We start from the raw sequence: 23,241 nt of genomic DNA, 5'->3' as shown, positions 1-23,241 counted from the left end.
ATGGGCAGCTGAGGTGGGGAAGTGCTCCAGATATGATCAGAATTGTGTTTTAAATAAGTCATTCTGCCACTAGTGTTCAATTGGTTGAGGGAAGCATGAGGGGTAACCAGGAGGGCATTCACATCTTAGTAGAAGATCTAAACCTGTACCACCTTGCCTCGCCCTCCTCTGCTTTACATGTTTCGTGTAGGATATCTTGGTACAAAGCCAGTGGGTAGATGAAAAGAAATGATGAAAAACAGAATCAGAAGTGACATCCTTTTCAGGGTTAGTTTTAATATATAGCTGCTGAAGCATAGCAGAGTGTGTAGGCCTTTGCAAATTACGTGCGTGCATTTTATTAGTTTGGATGTGGCCTATGCAGAAATACATTGGAGAGAACTAGGGAAGACTTCAGAGGTGACATCCACCTGTGGTCCTCTAGGGCTTTGGAAGACCTGTCCCGGCAGGCCAATGTGCCTCTAGTTTTCTGCTTCCTGGTGAGGATCCTCCTGAGATTCCACCAAGGAAATGGAGGAAAGGAAGCAATGAGCTGTGAGGGCTTGGTGAGCGTCCTGACATGTATGCTTAGGACTCCAGGCAAGCATAGCAAAGCAGGAGCTAGGAAAATTTGCCAAGCAAGTGCTGCTTTAGGTAGAAATGGTAAAGCAGTATAGCGTTAAGCTCTAGGACTTAAAGGAGAGTCCTTATATATTCAACCCTCAAATTTTTTTTAGTATTTCTCATATTCTTTGAAGACAAATTTCCTTTTTACCATTTCAAGTAGGTGACTCCCAAGGAATTTTTTAAGCTTAAATGTAGCCTTATTCTGTATAGCAGTGGTTTTCAAACTTTGGTGTTGAGCAGAATCACCTGGATGGCTTGTTAAACGAATTGCTGAACCCTACCCCCAGAATTTCTGATTCAGTAGGCCTGGAATGAGGTCTCAGAATTTGCATTTCTAGTAAGTTCCCAGATTATGCTGATACTACTGATCTGAGGACCACACTCTGAGAACCACTGCTGTATAGACATTATAAATGTGACCCTACTAAGAACTGAATAAAGTCTCATATGACTCTTGGTGTAACCTTAATGGAAATCAATGATCTGGAGAATCAGTAAAGCCAGCCCTTCACAGCTCTAATTTTGATCAATTATTGGCTTACCGAGTGACTACTGTGTTCACAACCTCTATATTATACAGATACAAGGAGGGAAGAGATCCAATCCTTGTCTTGGTCCCTCCAGTAAAAGAAATGAGAGAACTGTCACACAAGGGAAAGCATGAGAAGAGCCAAAAGAGAACTAAACTATGCAGCCAGAGGTCCAGGATGTCTGAGTAATCCAGGAAGAATGCATGGAGAAGCTGTGCTCAGTTATCTATTGCTGCATAACAAACTACCCCAAAACTCAGTGGCTTAAAACAGACGCTAGTTATTATCTCTCACAAGTCTGCGGGTTGACTGGGTTTAGCTGGGTGGTTTTTCTTTCTGATGTATTGTTGTCTGGGACTGTAGTCATTTGGAGCCTCGACTGAGCTGTCGTGGTCAAAGATGACTCAGTCACGTAGCAGTAGTTGGTGCTGGCTGTTGGCTTGGAGTTCATTAGAAGCTGTTGGAGTGCCTTAAATCTCCTTCGTGTGGCCTCTCACAGCATAACAGCAGGGCTCTGAGGTGGAACCTTCCAAGCATGTAAAAATGGAATCTGCAGGTCTCTTAAGGCCCACCCTTGGAAGTTACAACATTGTCACCTCTGTTGCATTCTGGTGATCAAAACAAGTCACGAGATAAGCCCAATTCAAGAAGGAAATGGACTAACTCTGGATAGAAGGAGTAGCAAAGAATTTGCAGCCATCTTTAATCTATCACAGGCTGATTGAGGCAGGTCTTACAGGATGAATAGGATTTTGACAGACATAACTTTTTAGAGTAAGAGTGTTCTAGAGGAAAAAATAGCAAGTCTTTAATTTGACTAGGGGCAAAGGTACCTGAAAGGGACCTGAGAAGATGGAATGGAACCGTGTTGCAGAGGCCTTTGAACAGCAGCTGGAAGAGCTTAGACTTAGGTCCTTCACACTCTTCAAAGTCTATTAGTCTATCAGCGATTTTTATTAGCATGGTGCAGAATTTGAGAATGACTCTCAAGGCTCCAAACTGGTTCTTTATATCTTTCCCTGTAAACCCAGGGTAAATAGCTCTGGATTTGGCTTCTCTTTCTAAGATAAGGGAAGGGATACTCACTCCTTAGGTTATTGTAAATGATGCCAAGTAAGCATTTTGAAGGATGAGAGAACCCTGGCACTGCTGCATCAAAGGGTTAGTTACTTAGTCTTGCCCTTGTCTTTTCCCTGCAGTAACCCTCCACTGAGTGAAGAGATGTTGCCTCCTGGGGAGTGGATGTGTCACCGGTGCACTGTTCGCCGAAAGGTAATAATACTGCTTTCTGAAGGCTTTGCTCAGAATGCCAGATCTAGAGCACTGATATTCTAGAGCTAAGATGACCTGGCCCTGAAGGCATTTTCGTTCCTTCTTCTTGTCTCTTCCAGCCCTGGAATCACCCTCACTCTCCCCATGGTGACTGTTTGGAATCCAGTAGGGCCTAAAATCCAAACATGGGCTGCTGAAATGGGCAGAAGAGGTGTGTTAATTTCCTGAGCCATGTTCATTCACTAGTGACAGGAGTAGTCTGATCTCCTTGTAGACCTCCTGATAAGTAGCGTGAATATGGCAGCTATATCCATGGCTGAAAGTGGCTGAAGAAAAAGAAAGCTGCTTCTCCAGCTTGATGGAAAAAACATTTCCCTCGCTCCAAGGCAAATAAGTCAGTGGTATCCAGAGTCTTAGCCAGGTGTACGGGAGCGAGAGGACTTTGAACCCACTTGTACCCCAGGTTGCCTAATCTCTCTTTAGTTCTCCTTCCCTCAGATTTGATAATTCAGTACTGGCTTTGAGAACATTATTTTCTACTTTGAGATCTTTTGTGAGGTGCAAAGCTAAACTCTCCCTTATCAAAAAAGGAAGTAGGTGTGTTTCCACCCAGATTATGAGAGACCCAATCCTCAAATTATAGGCTGAGGATTACAATTTGTCTGTGAATTGTAAACCAGCCCCATCCTCCCCCCACACTAATTATACACCAAGCAACTTTCCTTTGTTGTGACATCACCTCTGTTTTCCTGGCCCCTGAACATGATGTCACAATGAATGATGACTTCCTTGGTAGCAGAAACAGGATGAGATGATTCAGAGATTGTGGTTTATGTGTATAACAGTTTTCAGCCTGTAAGAAGAAGGTGAACAGTTAGGGAGACATTATTTTTCAATGTGTGCACAAAGGTTCCTATTAAAAAGCAAGCCAAGGCCAAGTCAACCACCTAACCACAGCTGTAGTTTGATTTCTCCTGAAGTCCACAAACCAGGCTATTCTCCAGCCTGTCCACCTCCCAAGATCTCTTCCTGTGCATCCACAGTTAAATGAGGGCAGGGCCAGTTAGAGGCACCTGCCAGTCAGGAGGACTTTTAGAAACTTGCCACTCAAAGAAGCTGGACGGGAAAAGGTCGCAAACAGCTGAGGGAGAAGAAGTGAAGCCAAGGAAAGAGAGTGGAGAAGAGGAACTAACATTATTTTAGTGCCCATCACATGCCGGATATTTTATCTTATCTCTTTTAATCCATACAGCCATCTACGGGCGCTGGTGGTGGTAGTATCTCCATTTTAGAAAGGAACAAACCGAGGTTCACAAATGTAACTTTCCCAAGGACTCAGAGGAATTGACAGAGCCAAGATTTGAACCAAATTCTGTCTCACTCCAAAGCTCTATTACCTATTCATCAGTTTTCTAGAAGCAGAGCTACTTGCTGGGAATTATAGTATACCTTTTTTTAACAGAGTGCTTTTCCTGAAATGCCACTCTGACCTGCTTTCAGATGGACCTCTTGGCCTACCTGTGCTAAATCTGCCTTTTCCATCACCACCGCCTCTGCCCCTCTTTGGCCTCCTTTTGTTACACTGAAGTGGATTGAAATGATACATCCTCTGGGCTTCAGCAACCTCTGATGTTCAGGTCCTGTTCCTAGTGGAGGCTAGATCTCCCCCCAACTCAGAGCCATCCCTTCCATAAAGGAGACTCTCTTTATCTGTATCGTATCCCTAAGAGGAAGAAAAAATGGTTTTGCTAGTCTCATTTTACAAATAGAGAAATTCCTGCCCCCCAGCCTGAGTCACCCAAGGTCATAGGGAATTAGTGGCAGAACTGGGATAAGATCCCAGGTCTCCTGACTGGAGACCAGTGTTAAACCTTCATTTGACCACTCTATTTGGAGTCCTGGAAGAAAATGTATTATCAGTGATCCAGTCCTGCTGAGCATGCTTAGTCTTTTTCCATTTACCCACCTTCCAATTTGAAGAAGTGTCACTTTCAGAGTTCTAGTGAAACTTGAAACATTGAAGGCCGCCATTCTTGGACACCATGATTGCTGGGTCGTTACTCTGCACACACTACCCTTCTACCTTGTAGTGCAGCTGCCTTCCATGTCAGCACCCACCTTCCCTGGATGGGGGGCTCTACTTGCCTATTTTACCTTTTACAGTCTTGATTTTGAGCAGAGTTCTTAAAATCATTCAGGAGGTCAGGATGCTCCAAGGCAAACTGCAGTGATCTCTTTGAGTCTCACTATGTTGTTCTCACTCAGTCTCATGATGTTTATTTCACTGTGTTAACTTTTTATTCCTTTACCCTGTACTTGTATAGAGATATTGTGTATCATATGATGATAAATGATGTGTCATTCATATAATTGTTTCTAACTTTCCATACTTTTTGGTGATTCCCTGCTGTGATAGTTTTGCCAGCTTTAGTTAGGTTCAGCTATAGTTTTGTCATCTTTAACAGACAGCATTCCAAGTCCCCAGGTAGATAAGTCTGTGATGTGTTAAAGACTTCGATAATTATGGTTAGTGGTCTAGCAGGACCACTCTTTCTCTTTTGTGGTACTTAATGTGATGGGCCCACCTATTCATTTGCACAGAAACGAGAGCAGAAAAAGGAACTGGGCCATGTCAATGGATTAGTGGACAAATCTGGCAAACGGACTACATCCCCCAGCAGTGACACTGACTTGTTGGACAGATCAGCTAGCAAAACTGAACTCAAGGCCATTGCTCATGCCCGGATCCTGGAGAGGAGAGCCAGCCGGCCTGGCACGCCCACATCCAACGCCAGCACAGAGACCCCAACCTCTGAGCAGAACGACGTGGACGAGGACATCATTGATGTGGACGAGGAGCCAGCAGCAGCAGAGTCGGACTATGTGCAGCCCCAGCTAAGGCGGCCCTTTGAGCTGCTGATTGCAGCCGCCATGGAGCGGAACCCCACCCAATTTCAGTTGCCCAATGAACTGACTTGTACCACTGCACTACCAGGTTAGCCAAAGCACCATATCCCCTCCCCCAACCCAGCTTCCGATGGTTATTGTCCAGCCAAAGGGCAGTGCTACGTGTGGGGTCACTGTCCTTGTAGCCACTGTCTCAGGTTCCTGTGCTTGGTTCTTCCTGGAGAGATGTTTGAAGGGTTTAGCTTTTATTGTGCTCTTTCAGTTTTTTATTTTCTTCCCTTCCCAGATCACTTTTTAAAAAAATATTTAGTATGTTTACATAGTTTGAAAATCAAAAAATATAAAAAGACTTAAAATGAAAACTTTCGCTCCCACCCCTGTCTGTCATTTGCCTAGTTTCCACCTTCCTACCCCTGACAGATACCACTGTTTGGTTCCTGTGTATCTCCTTCTAGAATTTCTTTGTGCCTATATAAGTAAATATAGATAGATGCTTATTGTTTCCTCCTTAAATAGCATACTTGATATACTGTTCTACACCTTGCTTTTTTCAATTCACAATAAGCTCTAGAGGTCTTTCTATTATGTATTAATATAGACATTCCTCAGTTTTTCTTAATGGTTGCATAATAGTCTGTTATGTAGATGTACCATAATTTATTTAACTAATTTCCTATTAATGGACGTTCAGGTTATTCCTAATCTTTTGTTACCACATATAGTACTTTAATGAATAATTTTGTAAATACCTCATTGTATCCATGTGAGTATATCTATAGGATAAATTCCTATTATTAGAATTGCATCAAAACTATGCATTTATAGTTTTGATAGGTACTACCAAATTGCCCCCCTGCCTTTTTTTTTTTTATTAAGTCATGGCTTCTACTTGATACCACAAAGCTTCTAGATCTTATTTTCTTCCAGAGAAATTGGATTTGGCAGGCTTAAGAAATCTACTGGTCAGTAGGATACATATGGAATCAGAGCTTTTCTGATTTTTATAAAAATGCAGTGAAATTATAGTCTTTTCCTTAGCCACCTCCACAGAATGGTCTTTGTTGAGCATTTGACTTTGTCATTTATATTTCTTAGGTTGCCAGTATCTAACCTAGGTAGGCTCCTGACCACTTCATGTTTGCAAAACTTTTAGATGTGTTTCTGCCACATAAAAAGGGACTTCTGAGCCTGGTTCTGACTTAGTCTCATCTCCCTTTCCCTCCCTTTTCATTCTTTTTCTCACTTGACACCAGCCCTGGGGGCCTCAGAAAGAGATCCATGTCTAGGCCATGGCACATTCAGTTACTAAGATCTATTCCTTTCACTTAGTCTTGTTTCCATATCCCAGCCTAGGAATTCTGCATCCAGGCAAAGTTCAGCACCACCAGTTTCTCTTCCAGGTTCTAGCAAAAGAAGAAGAAAGGAGGAAACCACAGGGAAAAATGTTAAGAAGACACAGCATGAGTTAGATCACAATGGTCTCGTTCCCTTACCAGTCAAAGTCTGCTTCACGTGTAACAGGTATTTTTCTTCCATACTAAGGAGCTCTTCCTCATATGCAGCAAATGGTCTTATTTCTCTCTTCCATCGCCTCTTCTAAACCATGTATGTTAAATGTGGATAACCCATTTTCTGATGATATGAGTACAGAGAGGCTGAGTGACTAATTGACCAGAGCCTTGAATGTCTTAACAGCAAATTCCCTGAAGAATCATGATACAGAAGTACTGTAAACTGTGTTTATAGAGCCTACAACACGAGGAGTTGAACTTAAACCGAAGCATGAGATATTTAGACTAGCTATCAGGAAGAACTCTGAACAGCAGAGACACAAGTCCCTGGAAAAGGCAAATAATTTTTAAATCACTAAAGATGAGTTTAAAAGTAGTAGAAGTATCCATGGTAGCCAGTATGCATCAGACTGGATGACTTCCAAAAGCCTCTGGGCTGCCCCATTTGCAGCTTCCCTGGGACACTGGTTTCCCTCAAATAGGATCTCCTCAGTGACAGGAACCAGCTGCTTCAATTACTCAGGCGGGACTTGTTGGCTTGGATGTGCTAGAAGGGCAGGATAGCAGGAGAAAGTAGCCATCAAAAAGAAATGTTCCACAGCAAAAGCTATAGGGAACTAGATAGTAAAGCAGCAGAACTCTGAGCCAGGCTGGACTATGTCTCCAGTGCACCTCAAGGACCCAAGGAGCATCGTAGTTACAAATCATAATTGGCATTTGCTTAGGCTCCTTCCCTTCCCTTGAACTAGGCTTACATGAGTACATTACAAAGCCATTTTCCCAGCACAACTCTCTCTGGTTGTCACTTTTGCTGAGTACTTTATGCAGAAGAGAAATCTTCTCTTGCTGTGGTATAGGACTCTAAAAAGGCTGCTAGTCATTTTTTTAATGAGGTAGTTGCTTTCTTCTAAGGAGTAGAAAGATCAGAGCTAAGTTGGCTGTCTTCCTCCAGTAGGTACTAAGCATTGATCATTCCTGCTCTGACAGCCACTTTAGCTGTACTCCAAATAAACATTCACTTCCCTGCAAGACACATTCCTCTTAGAGAATAATGGAGAGCCTGATGGTAGCCCCCAACTCATCCATCTTCCTAAGCATGAATGTAACTGAATCATTGGGGGAGGAGGATTGAGAGAACGTTGTTAGGATTAGGGAGTGGGGGCTGTTCCACAGTGCAGAGTTGGTTTGGATTCTCCTGTCTTGCCACAGAAATGGCCTACATCCCTTTTTTGCAGGAGTTGCCGCGTGGCCCCTCTTATCCAGTGTGACTATTGCCCCCTCCTGTTCCACATGGACTGCCTCGAGCCGCCGCTCACTGCCATGCCCCTGGGCAGATGGATGTGTCCGAATCACATCGAACATGTGGTGGTAAGCACAGCAGTGTCCCTTTAGTCTCCTTCCGGCAAGCGGGGCGTGGACTGATTGAGTAGAAAGCACGTAAGGCCAGCTTGGTGCCAGAGTGCACTATAATCTCTCAGATGCTGGTTTCTCCACACCATCCTACTCACTTCTGAGTATTTTGACGTGCCTCAGCTGTACATTTTTCTTTTTCCCACAATGCCTTATTTTAGCTGCACAGGCAGACTTATTTAACCCACTAGCGCTTGGTTGTTCGTGAATAATTTCTTCCACGATGAATTAAACAGTTCATGTAACAGCCCTAAAAGGGGAGTATATTAGATCCAACCATATGGAAATAAATGCTCTCACAGTAATTGCTTCCATATTTTTCTGTGTCTTATTTTTAGAGAGAATAAACTAAGAAAATTCCAAATTGTTTATTCTCATATCTCAGGTATTAGCACTGGCAGATAACTGTCCAGTAACTTTGGAGAATTGGCATAGATAATGGTATTCCAAACAGTCGACTATTTATTGAACACCTAATGTGTCCTTGGTACCGAATGAGGTTCTTTCCCTTCTCTTACTTTAGTTCTTTGCAACCCACTTGTCATGGCACGTAATAGATGTTCAGTAAATTGTTGAAGAATGAATGGTATGTGGGTGCTATTATCTTATCTCCCAGGAGTGGTGGGTACATTGTCTGTCAAATGGTAATAACCATGGAATGACTGTTGGCCCTCAGCATGACAGTGTGCTTCCCACCTTGCCCTGAGAGAAACCTTAGTAATAGACTTGTACACCTGGAAGAAGAGTTGCTTTGCTCTCAATTTGACTAATGCTGCTCGGAAAGGAACTCCTGCTGAACCAGAAAAAAACAGCAATGAGCAGTTTACCCAAATATGAATCTTAAAGAGCAGCGTTCCACAGATGAGAAATTATTAGTTGGGTAATTTTTTATTAGCCACTTAGGGGTTTTTCCTAATTTACTAATTAAGAAGCTGCCACACAGATCTCTTCTTTTGAATTAAAGTCTAGGGGACCAGATGTAGAAGAGGAAAAGTGACATTGTTTCTATGCCTTCTATATACTGCTGCACAAACTTTTTTCTTTTCTTTTCTTTCTTTCTTTTTTTTTTTTGAGGAAGATTAGGCCTGAGCTAACATCTGCTGCCAATCCTCCTCTTTTTTCTGAGGAAGACTGGCCCTGAGCTAACATCCATGCCCATCTTCCTCTACTTTATATGTGGGACGCCTACCACAGCATGGATTGCCAAGTGGTGCCATGTCCACACCTGGGATCTGAACCAGCAAACCCTGGGCCGCTGAAGTGGAACGTGCACACTTAACCGCTGCGCCACCGGGCCGGCCCCTGCACAAACATTTTTCTTTCCTCCCTTTGGCCTCTGAGAGCAGTCCAAGGTTTTCTGCCTCCTATAGAGCAAGACTGTGATAATCCAGATGGGTTCACTAATGCTCCCTGGTACCATGGAGGAGGGAATAGGGCAGCACACACAGGATTCTGGTGCTGGTCCCAGTTGTCAGCCAAGCTCCTATATAGGAAACAGTCCTGGGGCCGGCCCCATGGCCGAGTGGTGAAGTTCTTGCGCTCCACTTCGGCAGCCCAGGGTTTCATCAGTTCAAATCCTGGGCACGGACATGGCACTGCTCATCAGGCCATGCTGAGGCAGTGTCCCACGTGCCACAACTGGAAGGACCCATAACTAAAAATACACAACTATGTACCGGGGAGCTTTGGGGAGAAAAAAGAAAAAAAAATAAAATCTTAAAAAAAAAAAGGAAACAGTCCTGCTTCTTGTGGGAAAGAGTCGTTTGCTAGGAAGGGAGGCCTGCATCTCCTCTGAAACCTGTGCTCTGTAGGGTACACTGACAAAGGGTGATCTGAGCTGGACAGAAAACTATCAGAGGCTGAATTTGGAAGGGCACTTCTTGGCTAATTCCCCATTTCCTGCCCACCTCAAGCCTCTCTAGGGAATGGGAACATACCAGTTTTCCCTTGCTGGACTGAGCAGGGCTGGGGGAGAAAGTCTCATCCACCTTACCAGGCCCTCTGACAGCAGTGTTGAAATACCAGCCCCAACCCATTTGGCCAGGGCTTCTATTTTTTAAACGTAGAGAATAGGGTTAGTTGGGAGGGGGCTGACTTTTGGGGTTCACTACAGCAGTGTGTCTGCTTTGTCCATAGCTGAACCAGAAGAATATGACGCTGAGCAATCGGTGCCAGGTGTTTGACCGTTTTCAGGACACCATTTCGCAGCATGTTGTCAAAGTAGACTTCCTGAACCGAATCCACAAGAAGCACCCTCCTAACCGCCGTGTGCTCCAGTCAGTCAAAAGAAGAAGCTTGAAGGTGAGTCGAAACCCGATGCAGGCGGGATGGTGGTCTCTGATTGCCTTCACTGGATACACAGAGGATCATGGTCTCAATTTCACAGATAGGGAGACTGAAGCTCCTGAGATTTGTCTGTTGTGTCTCAGCAAGTAATGAATGTGACTATATGTTTTAGTACTTGAGGAGGGTGGTCAGGATTATGAAGGCCAAACCCCAAAGTAGGCCTTCAAACTAAGTCTCTAGTTCTTCCAAGGATAAGCACCCTTTAGCCCCTCCCTCCAAACTTTAGATGTGCTCTGGTGTTACTGCCCCTCACCTGGCACTCATGCTGTCTGTTCTTGTTAGATTGCCCCTTTCCCAGAGCTGTCTGGAGAGGTGATGGTGGGGGTGATTAAGCGGAGGGCCTTGTGACATTGAGGAGCTATCCCAGCTGAGGAACTTAAGAGGAAAATGTCTAAAGGAGAGTTGAATATATTTTTCCAGGCTGCTGTGAACATATCACCAATACTCTAAATTGGAGCATTATTGTAATAATACCTAACATTTGCATGCACTTGACAATCGCTAAAGTGTGTCCACAGAGATTGGCAGAAAAATTTCCTTCATTGAAAAGCATTTGGTGGCGTTGAGGCTGTTTCTCGTAAACCATCCAATCCCTTCATTCATTTAACCTAGAGAGCCCAATGCTATATACCCATTTGTAAGCTTGAGTTCTCTCTTTTGAAATAATCCCTCAGACAGTCCTATGTGCCAATGGAAACCAGCAATTCTCAAATATGGCCACTTGGTGGCAACCACACTTTAAAATCACACGCCACTCCTGCCGCTTCCAGTGGGTGTCAGCGCTAGCAAGATGTTAACTGTTGAAAATTGTATAACAAACTCGTAACTGTGTAAATATTTATACTTTAGTGGAAACACCAGTTTTCCAAAATTAAATTAAGGTGTTTTCAGTTGGGGGCAGGGCATATTAGCGGTGGCATGCCTCGTACTTAGTTAAAGAGATCTAAAAGTAATCTAGACTGTGTACGTCACTGTGTAGATTTGGAAAAGAGCCTGGCTGCTGAAGTGAATAATAGGCCAGGAGGCCTTGATAAAATCCTGTCATTTTATGATGCCACCTCCCCTTTTTTAAATCTTTTCCTATTCTTGAGGAAAATCAAAGGGCACAAGTTGCCTGAAAAGCATTTTGTACTTGGGCAGTTTGAGATTGAAGTGAAGACTTTAGCATGACAGACCAGTGGTGGGGAACTGCCCCAATCTGTCCTGGAACATTGGCCTTTGTCCTTGATGTATAGCAGTGCAGGCAAAATAGGCTGAGAACCTTCTGTCTTTGTTGGGGATTCCTCTTCCTCCTACCCTGTCACTCTTCCCCAGCGGCAGCCTTAGATTAGCCTACCACTCCATTCCTCCCCTCCCATTCCTGAGTGACCTCAGACAAGCCCATGCCACCGGCCACCACTGTTAATGGTGATGACTCTCAGTTCCATATTCCTTGCCTTTCTCCTCACATCCAGATTCATATCTGCCTGCCCATCCCACAGACACCTCAGTCTCAACCTGCCCAAGACCAAAAGTCCTCTGCCTCCAAATCTGGTCTTCCTCTTGTATTTCCTGTTTCAATGAATGACACCGATCTCCACCCAGTCCCTCAGGCCAAAAATCTGGGAACCATTTCCAGCTCTTCTTCCCTTATCCTTCATAAGGACTTGCTCACTAAATCTGTTGCTTCTCCAAGTGTTTTCCAAATCTACCAAGTGCTTTCACGTCTCTGTGCCTTCTGTGCTGCCCTCCTACCCTTATGTCCCCTTTGTCTGCCTGGAAGTTCTATCTCAACTTCCAAGTCTTAGCTCAAATACTGCCTTCCTATAAAAGCTTCCCTAATCCCAAATTCCTGTCCTCTAGACGGAAAGAAGCACTCTCCTCTATGTTTTTTATAGCTTCTTAGACATGACCCTATTCTGGGATGCATTACATTGTATTATAATGTTTCTGTGCTCATCTCCCCACTAGACTGTGAGCTCCTTGAGGGCAAGGCTTAAGTTTTATTCATCTCTGGATGTCTAGGACTTGGCACAGTGCCCAGACTCAGGAGGTGCTCAATAAATGTTAGTCGAATGTATGAATGACTCTTTGCTTATGTGGCTCTTTCATTCTTACATGGTGTGATTTAGAGTGTGTCTTCTGTCTTTGTGCAACAAAGAGGTCTTCAGTTGTTTCATGAGTCATGAATGAATGGATGAAGAAAACTGACATTGATTGAGTACTTACCACGAGCCAGGCCTCATGCTGAGCATTTCCTCTCTGAATGTGACCTCACTTAACTTTCTATGTCTCAGATGCTGTTCACTCACCTCCCGAACTTGATGCTAAGCAATAAAAGCCTAGAGTAGTACTCTGAAGCCCTGTCCAGTGCCACTTCTACACTTTTTAGGCCAGAGCAGAGGCAGCATGCAATGGGTTCTGGCTTCTGTAGGCCTGAGACCTTGATGAGGAAAAGTAGGGGACGTGCCTACTGTTTCCATTTCTGTGCCTTCTCAGGCTGGTGTGTGTATGTCAGAGTCAGATGGGAGCACAGAGCAGTTGCTGCCCACTGACCTTCCTTGTCCTCTGAATCCCAGAGTGGATGGTGGTCCCTTGGGCATCAGCACCACAGACAGAAGAGTGTAGCCAGGGCAGAATCAACTGGACATGTTGGCACTATCTTCCTCTCCTTCCTCCTTCTGTCTATCCTGAACAGGTTCCCGATGCTATAAAATCTCAGTACCAGTTTCCACCCCCTCTCATTGCACCCGCGGCCATTCGGGATGGGGAGCTGATCTGCAATGGGATCCCTGAGGAATCACAGACGCACCTTTTGAACTCTGAGCACTTAGCCACCCAGGCAGAGCAGCAAGAGGTGAGTGAAGAAGGGGCTGGAATTCCAAATCCAATCTTCCTTCCATCTCTGCACAGTTGTTATTGGAAGTAGCCTCTGTCATTCCCACCCCCCATCTTCTACAACCCCACCTACCCCTACCCTCACCTGCTAAGAGTTGAATATTCCAGAGGGAACCTCTGGCTCAGATCCTGAGGCAAGTAAGAGAACTACAGAGTCCGCCGTCTGCTTCTCTCCATCGGTCCCCCACTGTGCTGTGAGACGGGCAAATCTGTCTCGTTGAAAGAGATCAGTAGACCCATAGAGAGGTTAGGTGATAGTTCTGGACATACAGCAGGTGCTTAGGGTACTTGCTGAATATTGGTCACAGGTGACTAGGGGCAGAGCCAGAACGGGAATCCCAAGCTCTGCTGACCAGGGTGTTGCCTGCTGAGTGTACCAACAAGTCTTGCGTGGGAATGGAAATGGAATCTATCAGGAGTCAAGCACGTCCTTTTTGGGCATTCGCGATGGGACCTCGGAAACTGTGCTTGTCAGCTCTGCTGTAGCCCTGGCCGCTGTGGCAGGAAGGACCAGCGCCTCCCAGGCCTCTCACCCTCCTCTCCTCTCCTCTCCTTCCATTGCAGTGGCTCTGTAGTGTTGTTGCGCTCCAGTGCAGCATATTGAAACATTTATCTGCTAAGCAGATGCCTTCGCATTGGGACTCTGAACAGACAGAGAAGGCTGATATTAAGCCTGTTATTGTGACTGACAGCTCAATCACCACCTCCCTGCAAACAGCTGACAAGGCACCTATACCTTCCCACTACCCCTTGTCCTGTCCCTCGGGGATTAGCACCCAGAATTCCCTGAGCTGCTCTCCACCCCCCCAGCCCCCAGCCCTAGAGGACATCAGCTGCAGTTCTTGTGCGGAAAAATCCAAGAAAGCCCCCTGTGGGACTGCCAACGGGCCAGTGAACACAGAGGTGAAAGCCAATGGCCCACACCTCTACAGCAGCCCCACTGATTCCACGGACCCCCGGCGACTTCCAGGCGCCAACACCCCCCTACCAGGCCTCTCACACCGGCAAGGCTGGCCCAGGCCCCTCACGCCACCAGCGGCTGGGGGGCTTCAGAACCACACCGTCGGCATCATTGTGAAGACAGAGAATGCCACTGGCCCCAGCTCTTGCCCCCAGAGGAGTTTGGTTCCTGTCCCAAGCCTGCCCCCTTCCATTCCCAGCTCTTGTGCCAGCATCGAGAACACCAGCACTTTGCAAAGAAAGACTGTCCAATCACAGATAGGACCTCCGTTGACAGATTCAAGGCCACTGGGCTCACCCCCAAATGCCACCCGGGTGCTCACTCCCCCCCAAGCAGCAGGAGATGGTATCTTGGCCCCAGGAGCCAACCAACGATTCTGCTCACCAGCGCCATCATCAGGTGAGTGCTGCTCGGCCTTTCATGCTCTTCCTGGCAAATAAGACTTAAGATTCAAAAAACACTTACATCCCTGTGAATATTTCGGAGGACTTTGGTCTCTGTATTATTTGTCCTCCCCTCCTTTCTGTGATAGAAGAGAAAGCACATGTTAACTTGTCCCCATCTTATAGGTGGGACTTCTTAAGCTCTGAAAGATTAAGTGATTTTCTTAAGGTGACTTTCCATGTCAGTGCAGGATTGGAACTACAGCCTGGGTCTCTTGACTCCACCTTCCCACACCTTCTGCTTGTTTTGTTCCATCACCTTAGAGGAAGGCAGTATGCTCTCTGGAGCCACTGTGGTCAGCCTGAGGTTATGGGTCATGGCATTGGTGCCTCATGATCCACACTGGAGACTGGATCCTCGCCCGATCCAGATTCTCAGAGCCAGCTCATTTGAAGGAATTCCCATGCTAGGAAAAGCAGAGACAGAAAGCAACACTGCCTTTCAGAGTAGCTGCAGAGTGGGATACCCACAGAGGTTGGTCTGACCCAAAAGCTTAACCTCAGGCCACATGCCAAGAGTTAGTTCCTTACGTCCATACTTAGCCCGGCGTGGACCTGCTCTCTCAGCTATCCCCAGTCAGCATTCAGGACCTCAAGGTTGCTGACCCCAGCATCTGAACCAGGTTTCAGATGCTGCTGGAACCCCCTGTGGTCTCTCTCGTCTGAACTGAAGCCGGCCTCCTAGTCAGCTGGGAGTCTCGGTGACCAGGTGACTGTGACTTCTCTGCATGGGGGCCCCTGGTCCCAGGATGGCCCATACTCAGGCTCTTTTTCCTGTTCTGTTTCTCTCTTAATACCAACCTGAATAGATTTTGCACCTTGTGATTTGAACATCAGTAGGCAGGAATTGCAGGGACAGTCACCACTATTTAAATGAGTAGAGGCAGCAGGGAGGTAGTCATGGCCCAGAGAATGAAGCTACCCCACCACGTTCCCCAGAGCAGTAGATCTCACTGGTTCTCAGTGCTCTGGAGACTCCTGCGTGCCCGGGTGCATTGTCGTTCCATCTGCCCTTCCTCACCACGCGTTTTTAGCTCTAGGAGTTCCAGAGCCTGTGGGGTGAGAATCAAGAAGGGAACATCACCTTGGGTCCGAAATCCAGACCTGTCTCAGCAGTGGGGGATTGGACCGGTGGGTTTCCCTCAGGCGACGTAAGTAACAGTCTTCCTGCTCCGTCCCCAGATGGCAAGGTCAGCCCCGGCACGTTATCCATAGGAAGCGCTTTAACCGTACCCTCTTTCCCAGCCAACTCTACTGCCATGGTGGACCTCACCAACTCACTTCGAGCATTTATGGATGTCAATGGAGGTGAGTGAGTGAGCTGCTGCTCTACCACCAGCTGCTGGGGTGAAAGTGCTGTCCCTACACGGCATTCAGCTCATTTCAAAAAGGGACTGAAGTGGGGGTGCCTGATCTCAGAGGGCTGGGGAGATGGGTAGGGGAGTGGGATAGGAAAGAAAGCCCCTTCCCCTATCTCTGCCTTACACACATGCATATACGTATAATCAAAGATGAAGGCAGAGCAGGGCCAAGCTGAACCAGTGAGAAGAGAAGAAAATCACTTTAGGCAGGTCACCTGGTCTTGCAGAATAAAACCAGGAGGAGCCTCACTCCCAAAGGAGGGAACTCATCTGAGAAACCCCCAAAGTCGAGGACAACTGGGGCAGATCTTGATCTCGGTGAACAAAGGGTGGGTAGAAAATCCAGGCCTCAATATTGGACGTCCAGGCCCTCCCCCACAGGCAGGCAAGTGGTTTGTCTTGCTCTGTCTTTCTACTTTACCTAGAATCAAGCTACCCAGCTGCAGGAGGCATCAGCACAGGCTATGTTGGGGCCCATCTCTCTGCAAATGGCTAGTGAGATGCTCAACTCCCAACCTTTCTATCACTTTGTACTCTTTGCTGTCTGAGAAAAATCACTTGACTGGATTTTAGAAATGCTGAACTGGGGCCGGCCCTGTGGCATACAGTTTAAGTTTGCACACACCGCTTTGGTGGCCCAGGGTTCATTGGTTCGGATCCCAGGAGCAGACTAGCACTGCTTATCAACCCATGCTGTGGCAGGCGTCCCACATATAAAATAGAGGAAGATGGGCACAGATCTTAGCTGAGGGCCAGTCTTCTTCAGCAAAAAGAGGAGGATTGGCAGCAGATGTTAGCTCAGGGCTAATCTTCCTCAAAAAAAAAAGAAATGAACTATTTGCTCTGTGACCCTCACCTACTTCCACATTCCATTTCCTCCTCAGCTGCTTTTTAATCTTTCTCTTTGGTTACTAGAAATCGAGATAAATATGCTGGACGAGAAGCTGATCAAGTTTCTGGCCTTGCAGAGAATACATCAGCTTTTCCCCTCCCGAGTCCAAGCTTCACCAGGCAGTGTCGGGGCACATCAGCTGGCTTCTGGAGGGCACCACACAGAAGGTACGTGCATACGCATCTGCCACCACACCACACCGTCAGTTCTCCCCTCTGTGTGAACAGCCATCTGCCCCCTTTGAGAATTTCAGCTTTCAATATCTCAGTCCTCCTTGTGTGCCTTTAATGCACTCAGTAAAGCACCATGGTTTCTTTTCTCAGAAAGCAGGAACAAGATGGCAATCACAACTTTCAGATCAGACTTGGGGAAGTGTACTGTGACTGTCTTTTCATACACATCCACTTTGAGACACAGAAAGCAGCTATGCGTGCCTTTGGGTATATGTGGTGTGCTTTCTGCTCAATTGCTTTCAAATATTTGAATTAGAAGAGTTTCCCAAAAGGGAGTTTTTCAAGTTCAAGGTGAGAAACAGAATAACACTTTGGCTAGTGTCCTGGAAATTCATCCCAAAAGTTTGACTGCTTAGGATATCCCTTTGAGGATTAGCCATTAAAAGCCTTGATGCTTAAAAGTGTGATCCCCAGACCAGCAGCATCAGCATCACCTGAGAGCTTGTTAGAAATGCAGAGCTCAGGCCCTTCCTCAGACCTGTGGCATCAGAATCTGCATTTTAACGAGATTCCTAGGTGATTCATATGCACATTAAAATTAGAGAAACATTGGTCTGTGCCTTCTGTTTTTTTGCGTGGCCTCCCTGAAGTATCAGCTGATATATCCCTGATAAACCAACCTGTAGCCCAGGAGCTTAAAGTACTATCATCCTTGAATTCTATGGCCATCTTCAAAGGTGGACCTTCTTGGAGCTGGCCCTGTGGCCAAGAGGTTAAGTTCGTACGTTCTGCCTTGCACTGCCTGGGGTTTCACTGGTGCGGATCCTGGGTGCAGACCTATCACCACTCACCAGGCCATGCTGAGGTGGCGTCCCACATGGTGGAGCCAGAAGGACTTACAACTAGAATATACAACTATGTGCTGGGGGCTTTGAGGAGAAGAAGGGAAAAAAAAAAAACAAAGATTGGCAATAGTTGTTAACTCAGGTGCCAGTCTTTAAAAAAAAAAGTGGGGGAGGCTGGCCCAGTGGCGTAGTGGTTAAGTTTGCACGTTCTGCTTCAGCATCCCAGGGTTCATAGGTTCAGATCCTAGGTGCGGACCTACACACCACTTGTCAAGCCATGCTGTGGCAGGTGTCCTACATATAAAGTAGAGGAAGATGGGCACGGATGTTAGCTCAGGGCCAGTCTTCCTCAGCAAAAAAAAAAAAAAAGAGGATTGGCAGCAGTTAGCTCAGGGCTAATCTTCCTCCAAAAAAAAAAAGAAGATGATCCTTCTTACCCTATGTGGGAAATGCTGTGGGTGGGGAGAGAATGCCTCACTATGCACCCGCCCAGTGTCAGATGTGAGTTTGGAAAGATGACTCTTCCAGTGGGATTATTTTCCCCAAACCGTGAACCAAAGGTCCAGGTTCTGTTGGTTTATGTTTGAGCCACAAGTTCTGTTGCTCTGTGTTTGGATCCCAGGTTCTGGGTTTCTGAGTGATCCTCTCCCTGTGTTTGTCTTGTAGTGCAAAGAAAGGAGGTACAGGCCCGAGCTGTGTTCTACCCTCTCTTAGGGTTGGGAGGAGCTGTGAACATGTGCTATCGAACCCTCTACATCGGGACAGGTGAGCCACCTAGGAGAGGCACTGAATCTGTTCAGCCCTGAAGACTGACACCCTTATCCACAGAGGCTAGAAAGGGGTAAGGGAAGCCCTCTCCAGGGCTAACTGGTTGACCCAGCAGATACCCGGACGAGAGGCTACTAAGAACGAACACTCTCGGCTACTTGTCTCCCTGACTCAGGCCCTTTTGCTTTGTGCCCAGCATGGCATCAGGAGAGATGAAAGTCAGCTCTGACTGCTGCTCAGCGAGGCATTTCAAACTCTGCAGGAAATACCTGAGCAAAGGGCAAATGCTGTGTCCCTGGAAGTCTTTAAAAAAGTGATGGGGCTCACACATACCTAACGTTTAGTTAGCCCTGTATCTTGTACAAAGGAACAGACAAATTAGCCCTTAGCCTAGAAATTTACCTTTCTTTCAGATGATAGGATTTATGAGCCCTGCACCCAATGTTGTGCTCTCATGGAAATATCCCATGCTCTTCAGTAGCTCACTATTCCCCTCTGGGCAGCAGCCACATGTTCCAAAGCAAATCAGCTGGCAGGGACAGCTGTTCTTTGGCAGGAGATTGGAAAATACATTGGTTTCTGTTCAAACATACAAGGAGGGGGCCCTGAGCTACCTGCCCCTTGAGGTCTCTACTAGTGCCCACCCAGGAGCTAACTCCCTCCCTCCCCACCTCCCCCATACATACACCTTACAGTCTGTTCTCTGCCTGCCTTTTCTTCTACTCCTGCCGCCTTGCAGGAGCTGACATGGACGTGTGCCTTACAAACTATGGTCACTGTAACTACGTGTCCGGGAAACACGCCTGCATATTCTACGATGAGGTGAGGGGTGGGGATGGGGTGGGAGGGAGCTCTCCTCCCCGCTCCCAGGGGTTGGGTTTTTGTTCAGTGCCCTGGAGTGAGGAGAAGGGGGTTGGGAGTCCTCTCCTTTTCTTCCCTTTCTTTTCATTCCCGGAGGAGAAGAGTCTTGGTGTAAAAGGGCACCCTACCATGGCTACCTGCTCCCCGGGAGTAAGGCTGCCATTTCTCTGAAGGTGATCACAGGCTCAGCACGGGGAGCCCACCCTAAAGCAGGGAAGGGGACAAGCATAGAAGGAAGCCAAGCCCTCTTGGGTGTGTCCCTGTGAGTTTCATCATCATCATGTGCCAGTGAATATCATTTCAATAGGAGCCAGTGCTGAGGAGGCAGAGTGAAGGAGCAGTGGGAGAGTGGGGGGTATGGGGTGCTAGGAAGGAAGGCTTCCCGGAGAAGGTAAGTCTTGAGCCCCATTCTAAAGGAACAGGGAAGGGGGCATGATTGGGGAAGAAAGAGAGCTCCCCAGATAGAGCAGCACAGTGTTCTCCATGTGTCCTCTCTCCCCTTAGCCCCAGGCCCCACGCAGCAGACCACACATCTTATCTTCCCTCCTCCTCCTCAGAATACCAAACATTATGAGCTGTTAAACTACAGTGAGCACGGGACAACGGTGGACAACGTGCTGTATTCATGTGACTTCTCTGAGAAGACCCCGCCAACCCCCCCAAGCAGTATTGTTGCCAAAGTGCAGAGTGTCATCAGTAAGTTGGAGCAGAGGCCTGTGGCCACAAAGCCTGCCATTTTGGGACATATTGTCCAAGGCCACAGTCAGGGTGGCTCTGGCTTGCTGCCAATGATCTACTGTCTCTTGCCTTCCCATCCAGTTGGCCAGGTTCTTGCTCGTGGGCCCAGGGAAGGCCTCGGAGAAGCAAGTGCTATGCACCCACAAATGTGTACACACCTACTTGGGGACTTCAGCGCTTTCTGAGCATCCCTCACCCTTGTCACACAGCAGTTAGAATGGGGAGGGACCCAGCCCTGGCAAAGAGCCCACGTGGGTTAGCTGCTCACTATTCCTCTCCTGTAACCATTCCCCTTTTTCCCAGGGCGCCGCCGGCACCAGAAACAGGATGAAGAGCCAAGTGAGGAGGCAGTAATGATGAGCTCCCAGGCCCAGGGGCCACAGCGGAGACCCTGCAACTGCAAAGCCAGCAGCTCAAGCTTGATCGGGGGCAGTGGGGCCGGCTGGGAAGGCACGGCTTTACTGCACCATGGCAGCTACATCAAGCTGGGGTGCCTGCAGTTTGTCTTCAGCATCACTGAGTTTGCGACCAAACAGCCCAAAGGCGATGCCGGCCTGCTGCAGGATGCGGTCTTGGCCGAGAAGCTCTCTCTCAAGCCCCACCAGGGCCCTGTGCTGCGCTCCAACTCCGTTCCTTAGGACTGGCGGCTACCCGGTCACCCGCCTGTCCACCCAACCCAAGACTCCTGCAATGCAAAAATGTACACAAACCAAGCCCGGGTTTTTTCTATACTCCACCAGAAACCCCTCAACTACAATCTTTGCATGAAATGAAGAAAACCTTTTGACTGTTTTTTAAAAATCCTTTTTCTTTTCTCAAGTTCTAGGGGGCATTTGCACATATATTTGTACTCACCATTTCATGGGAAAGCGGCAGACCCGAGCTGAGGAACAGTGTGGGCGGGGAGGGGAAGGCCCATGGTCTGGACACTTCCTCCAACACAAAACCGTTCCCAACCCACCTCTGCTCCCTCCCCCTCGCCCGCCGTTGTAAAATAATCAGAAACTTGTTCTATTTTGTGGCAGTGACAATAGTTTTATATTAAAAGAAAAAAATACAGTTTTCATACAGCAAAATCTATACAATATCATTGTTTTATTTAATATAAAGATCGCTACCCACCCTTCTTCCATGTTCCCACCCTCCAAGTTATTTTCCCTTCTGCAGCGGTTGCACTACAGGTAGCTACTGTGTATTATGGACAAATGAGAAATGAATTCTTTTTCTGGCTGTCCATCTATTTTATTTCAAATAAGGAAAAGTGTATTTGGATTTTGTGTAAATACATCTAGTGATGACATTTTTTCAATGTTTTTAAAAACTGTGTACAGTACTACATGTGGTAGAGCGTTTTCTTCAAATTGTCTATTGTAGCAAAAATGTTTTTGTCGTAAACCTGTTTTGTCTCCTTTTTTTGTTCTCTTGCCACTTCTCTCCTCTTCCTCCCACCCCCAGCTCCCTCCTCTCCTCCCATCCCCGCAACTAGTACCAATGTACATAGTAATTGTAATGTTTTAGACTTTACAGAAACTTTCCTGTATTCTGTATATAAAAAAACAAAAATACTTCAAATTATGTTTTCTGCCTGTCTGTCCTACCTGTCATCACCCTTAGAGGGGACCCTCCCTGAGATCTTGGTCCCGCAGTCTCATTGAATAAGTCTCATTCCCAGATGCTCAGTCTCCACGGGCAGTCAGGAGAGGGGAGGTGTTGTAGAAAAGTAAGCCTAAGGCAGGTGGGGGAAATGGAAGGGTAGGGCTGATCTGCTAGGGGGCTGTTGTATGGTTTGGTGGGTGACCTGAGGGAGTTTAGAGGGCTTGGTTATTCGACATGATCAGATTCTGCAAGAACCAGAGAGTGTGCAGGTCCCTGCTCCCATTGGCTCCAAAACCAAGACATTAAAACGCGCTGGCATGAGACCTCTGCATTCTGGTCTAGAAGCTTTAACCTAAGGAGTTGGGGCTGCCTTTGGTCCTAATTGTTTGCTACCATATTTTATTCATCTATTCTGGGAGAAGTCATAACACCTGGTTTTGTCCTTTCCCTGTCAGCTTTAGCTGGGCATGGGATAATTCATTCATTTACTCAAGTATCACTTGAGTTCCTCCCCTGGCTTAGCCTCTGCTGGGACTTGGGTCTTGGTCTAGATCACTTGCTGTGAGCATACGGCCCCTGTCTCGGAGCTTAGAATCTAGTGTGGAGAAATTTGTTGATCCAAAGTTCTCTGGGGAGGAGCCAGCCCAGTGGCGTGGTGGTTAAGGTCTGCACGCTCCACTTTGGTGGCTGGAGTTCATGGGTTCAGATCCCAGGCATGGACCTACACCACTCATCAGCCATGCTCTGGCAGCGAGTCATACAAAATAGAGGAAGATTGTCACAGATGTTAGCTCAGGGCTAATGTTCTTCAACAACAACAAAATACATACATAAATACATATAAATTTAAACACAAAAAGTTCTCGGGAACATGAAGACAAAGGAGAAATCCAGTCTCTAGACCCAGCTGTGCCACAAGTGATGTGACTCAGAATCACATCTTTTCTACAACTGCGGCTCCTCGTCAGAAGACAAGTCTACCACGTTACCTTAATTTTAAGGCCCTGAGAACTCTCTTATTAAACCAAACTCCATCCTTTCCTCCTCTCAGACATTATGTGACAAACTTGCTCCCAGAAGTTTTTCCTGAAGACAGTCTCTGACTCCTTCGATAGCACTTGTGTGTCTATCCCAGCGCTGTTTG

At 46.7% G+C, this 23,241-nt stretch overlaps 1 protein-coding gene across 5 annotated transcripts in view; it reads left to right on the top strand.

The window, feature by feature from the left end:
* The window catches only part of PHF12 (PHD finger protein 12), a 38,369-nt gene extending 16,296 nt beyond the window's left edge, over positions 1 to 22,073 (top strand). For 2 of the 5 annotated variants that reach the window (XM_070562723.1, XM_070562724.1), the window contains exons 3-15: positions 2,336 to 2,408; positions 5,010 to 5,403; positions 6,716 to 6,836; positions 8,062 to 8,194; positions 10,373 to 10,537; positions 13,260 to 13,418; positions 14,024 to 14,819; positions 16,046 to 16,171; positions 17,140 to 17,283; positions 18,801 to 18,899; positions 19,642 to 19,724; positions 20,321 to 20,459; positions 20,805 to 22,073. In XM_070562723.1, coding sequence (XP_070418824.1) covers positions 2,336 to 2,408; positions 5,010 to 5,403; positions 6,716 to 6,836; positions 8,062 to 8,194; positions 10,373 to 10,537; positions 13,260 to 13,418; positions 14,024 to 14,819; positions 16,046 to 16,171; positions 17,140 to 17,283; positions 18,801 to 18,899; positions 19,642 to 19,724; positions 20,321 to 20,459; positions 20,805 to 21,139 — 2,767 coding nt within the window. In that variant the 3' untranslated portion in view covers positions 21,140 to 22,073. Of the gene's footprint in view, positions 1 to 2,335; positions 2,409 to 5,009; positions 5,404 to 6,715; positions 6,837 to 8,061; positions 8,195 to 10,372; positions 10,538 to 13,259; positions 13,419 to 14,023; positions 14,820 to 15,897; positions 15,923 to 16,045; positions 16,172 to 17,139; positions 17,284 to 18,800; positions 18,900 to 19,641; positions 19,725 to 20,267; positions 20,460 to 20,804 lie in introns of all 5 variants that reach the window. The other 3 variants (XR_011523551.1, XR_011523552.1, XR_011523550.1) reach the window with 3 other exon arrangements.
* The last annotated feature ends 1,168 nt before the right edge of the window (positions 22,074 to 23,241 follow it).

Source organism: Equus przewalskii, chromosome 10 (assembly GCF_037783145.1).
Source record: "Equus przewalskii isolate Varuska chromosome 10, EquPr2, whole genome shotgun sequence".
NCBI classification, from domain to species: domain Eukaryota; kingdom Metazoa; phylum Chordata; class Mammalia; order Perissodactyla; family Equidae; genus Equus; species Equus przewalskii.
Note: the sequence above shows the minus strand (reverse complement) of the source record. Positions and strands in the feature narration are given on the sequence as shown.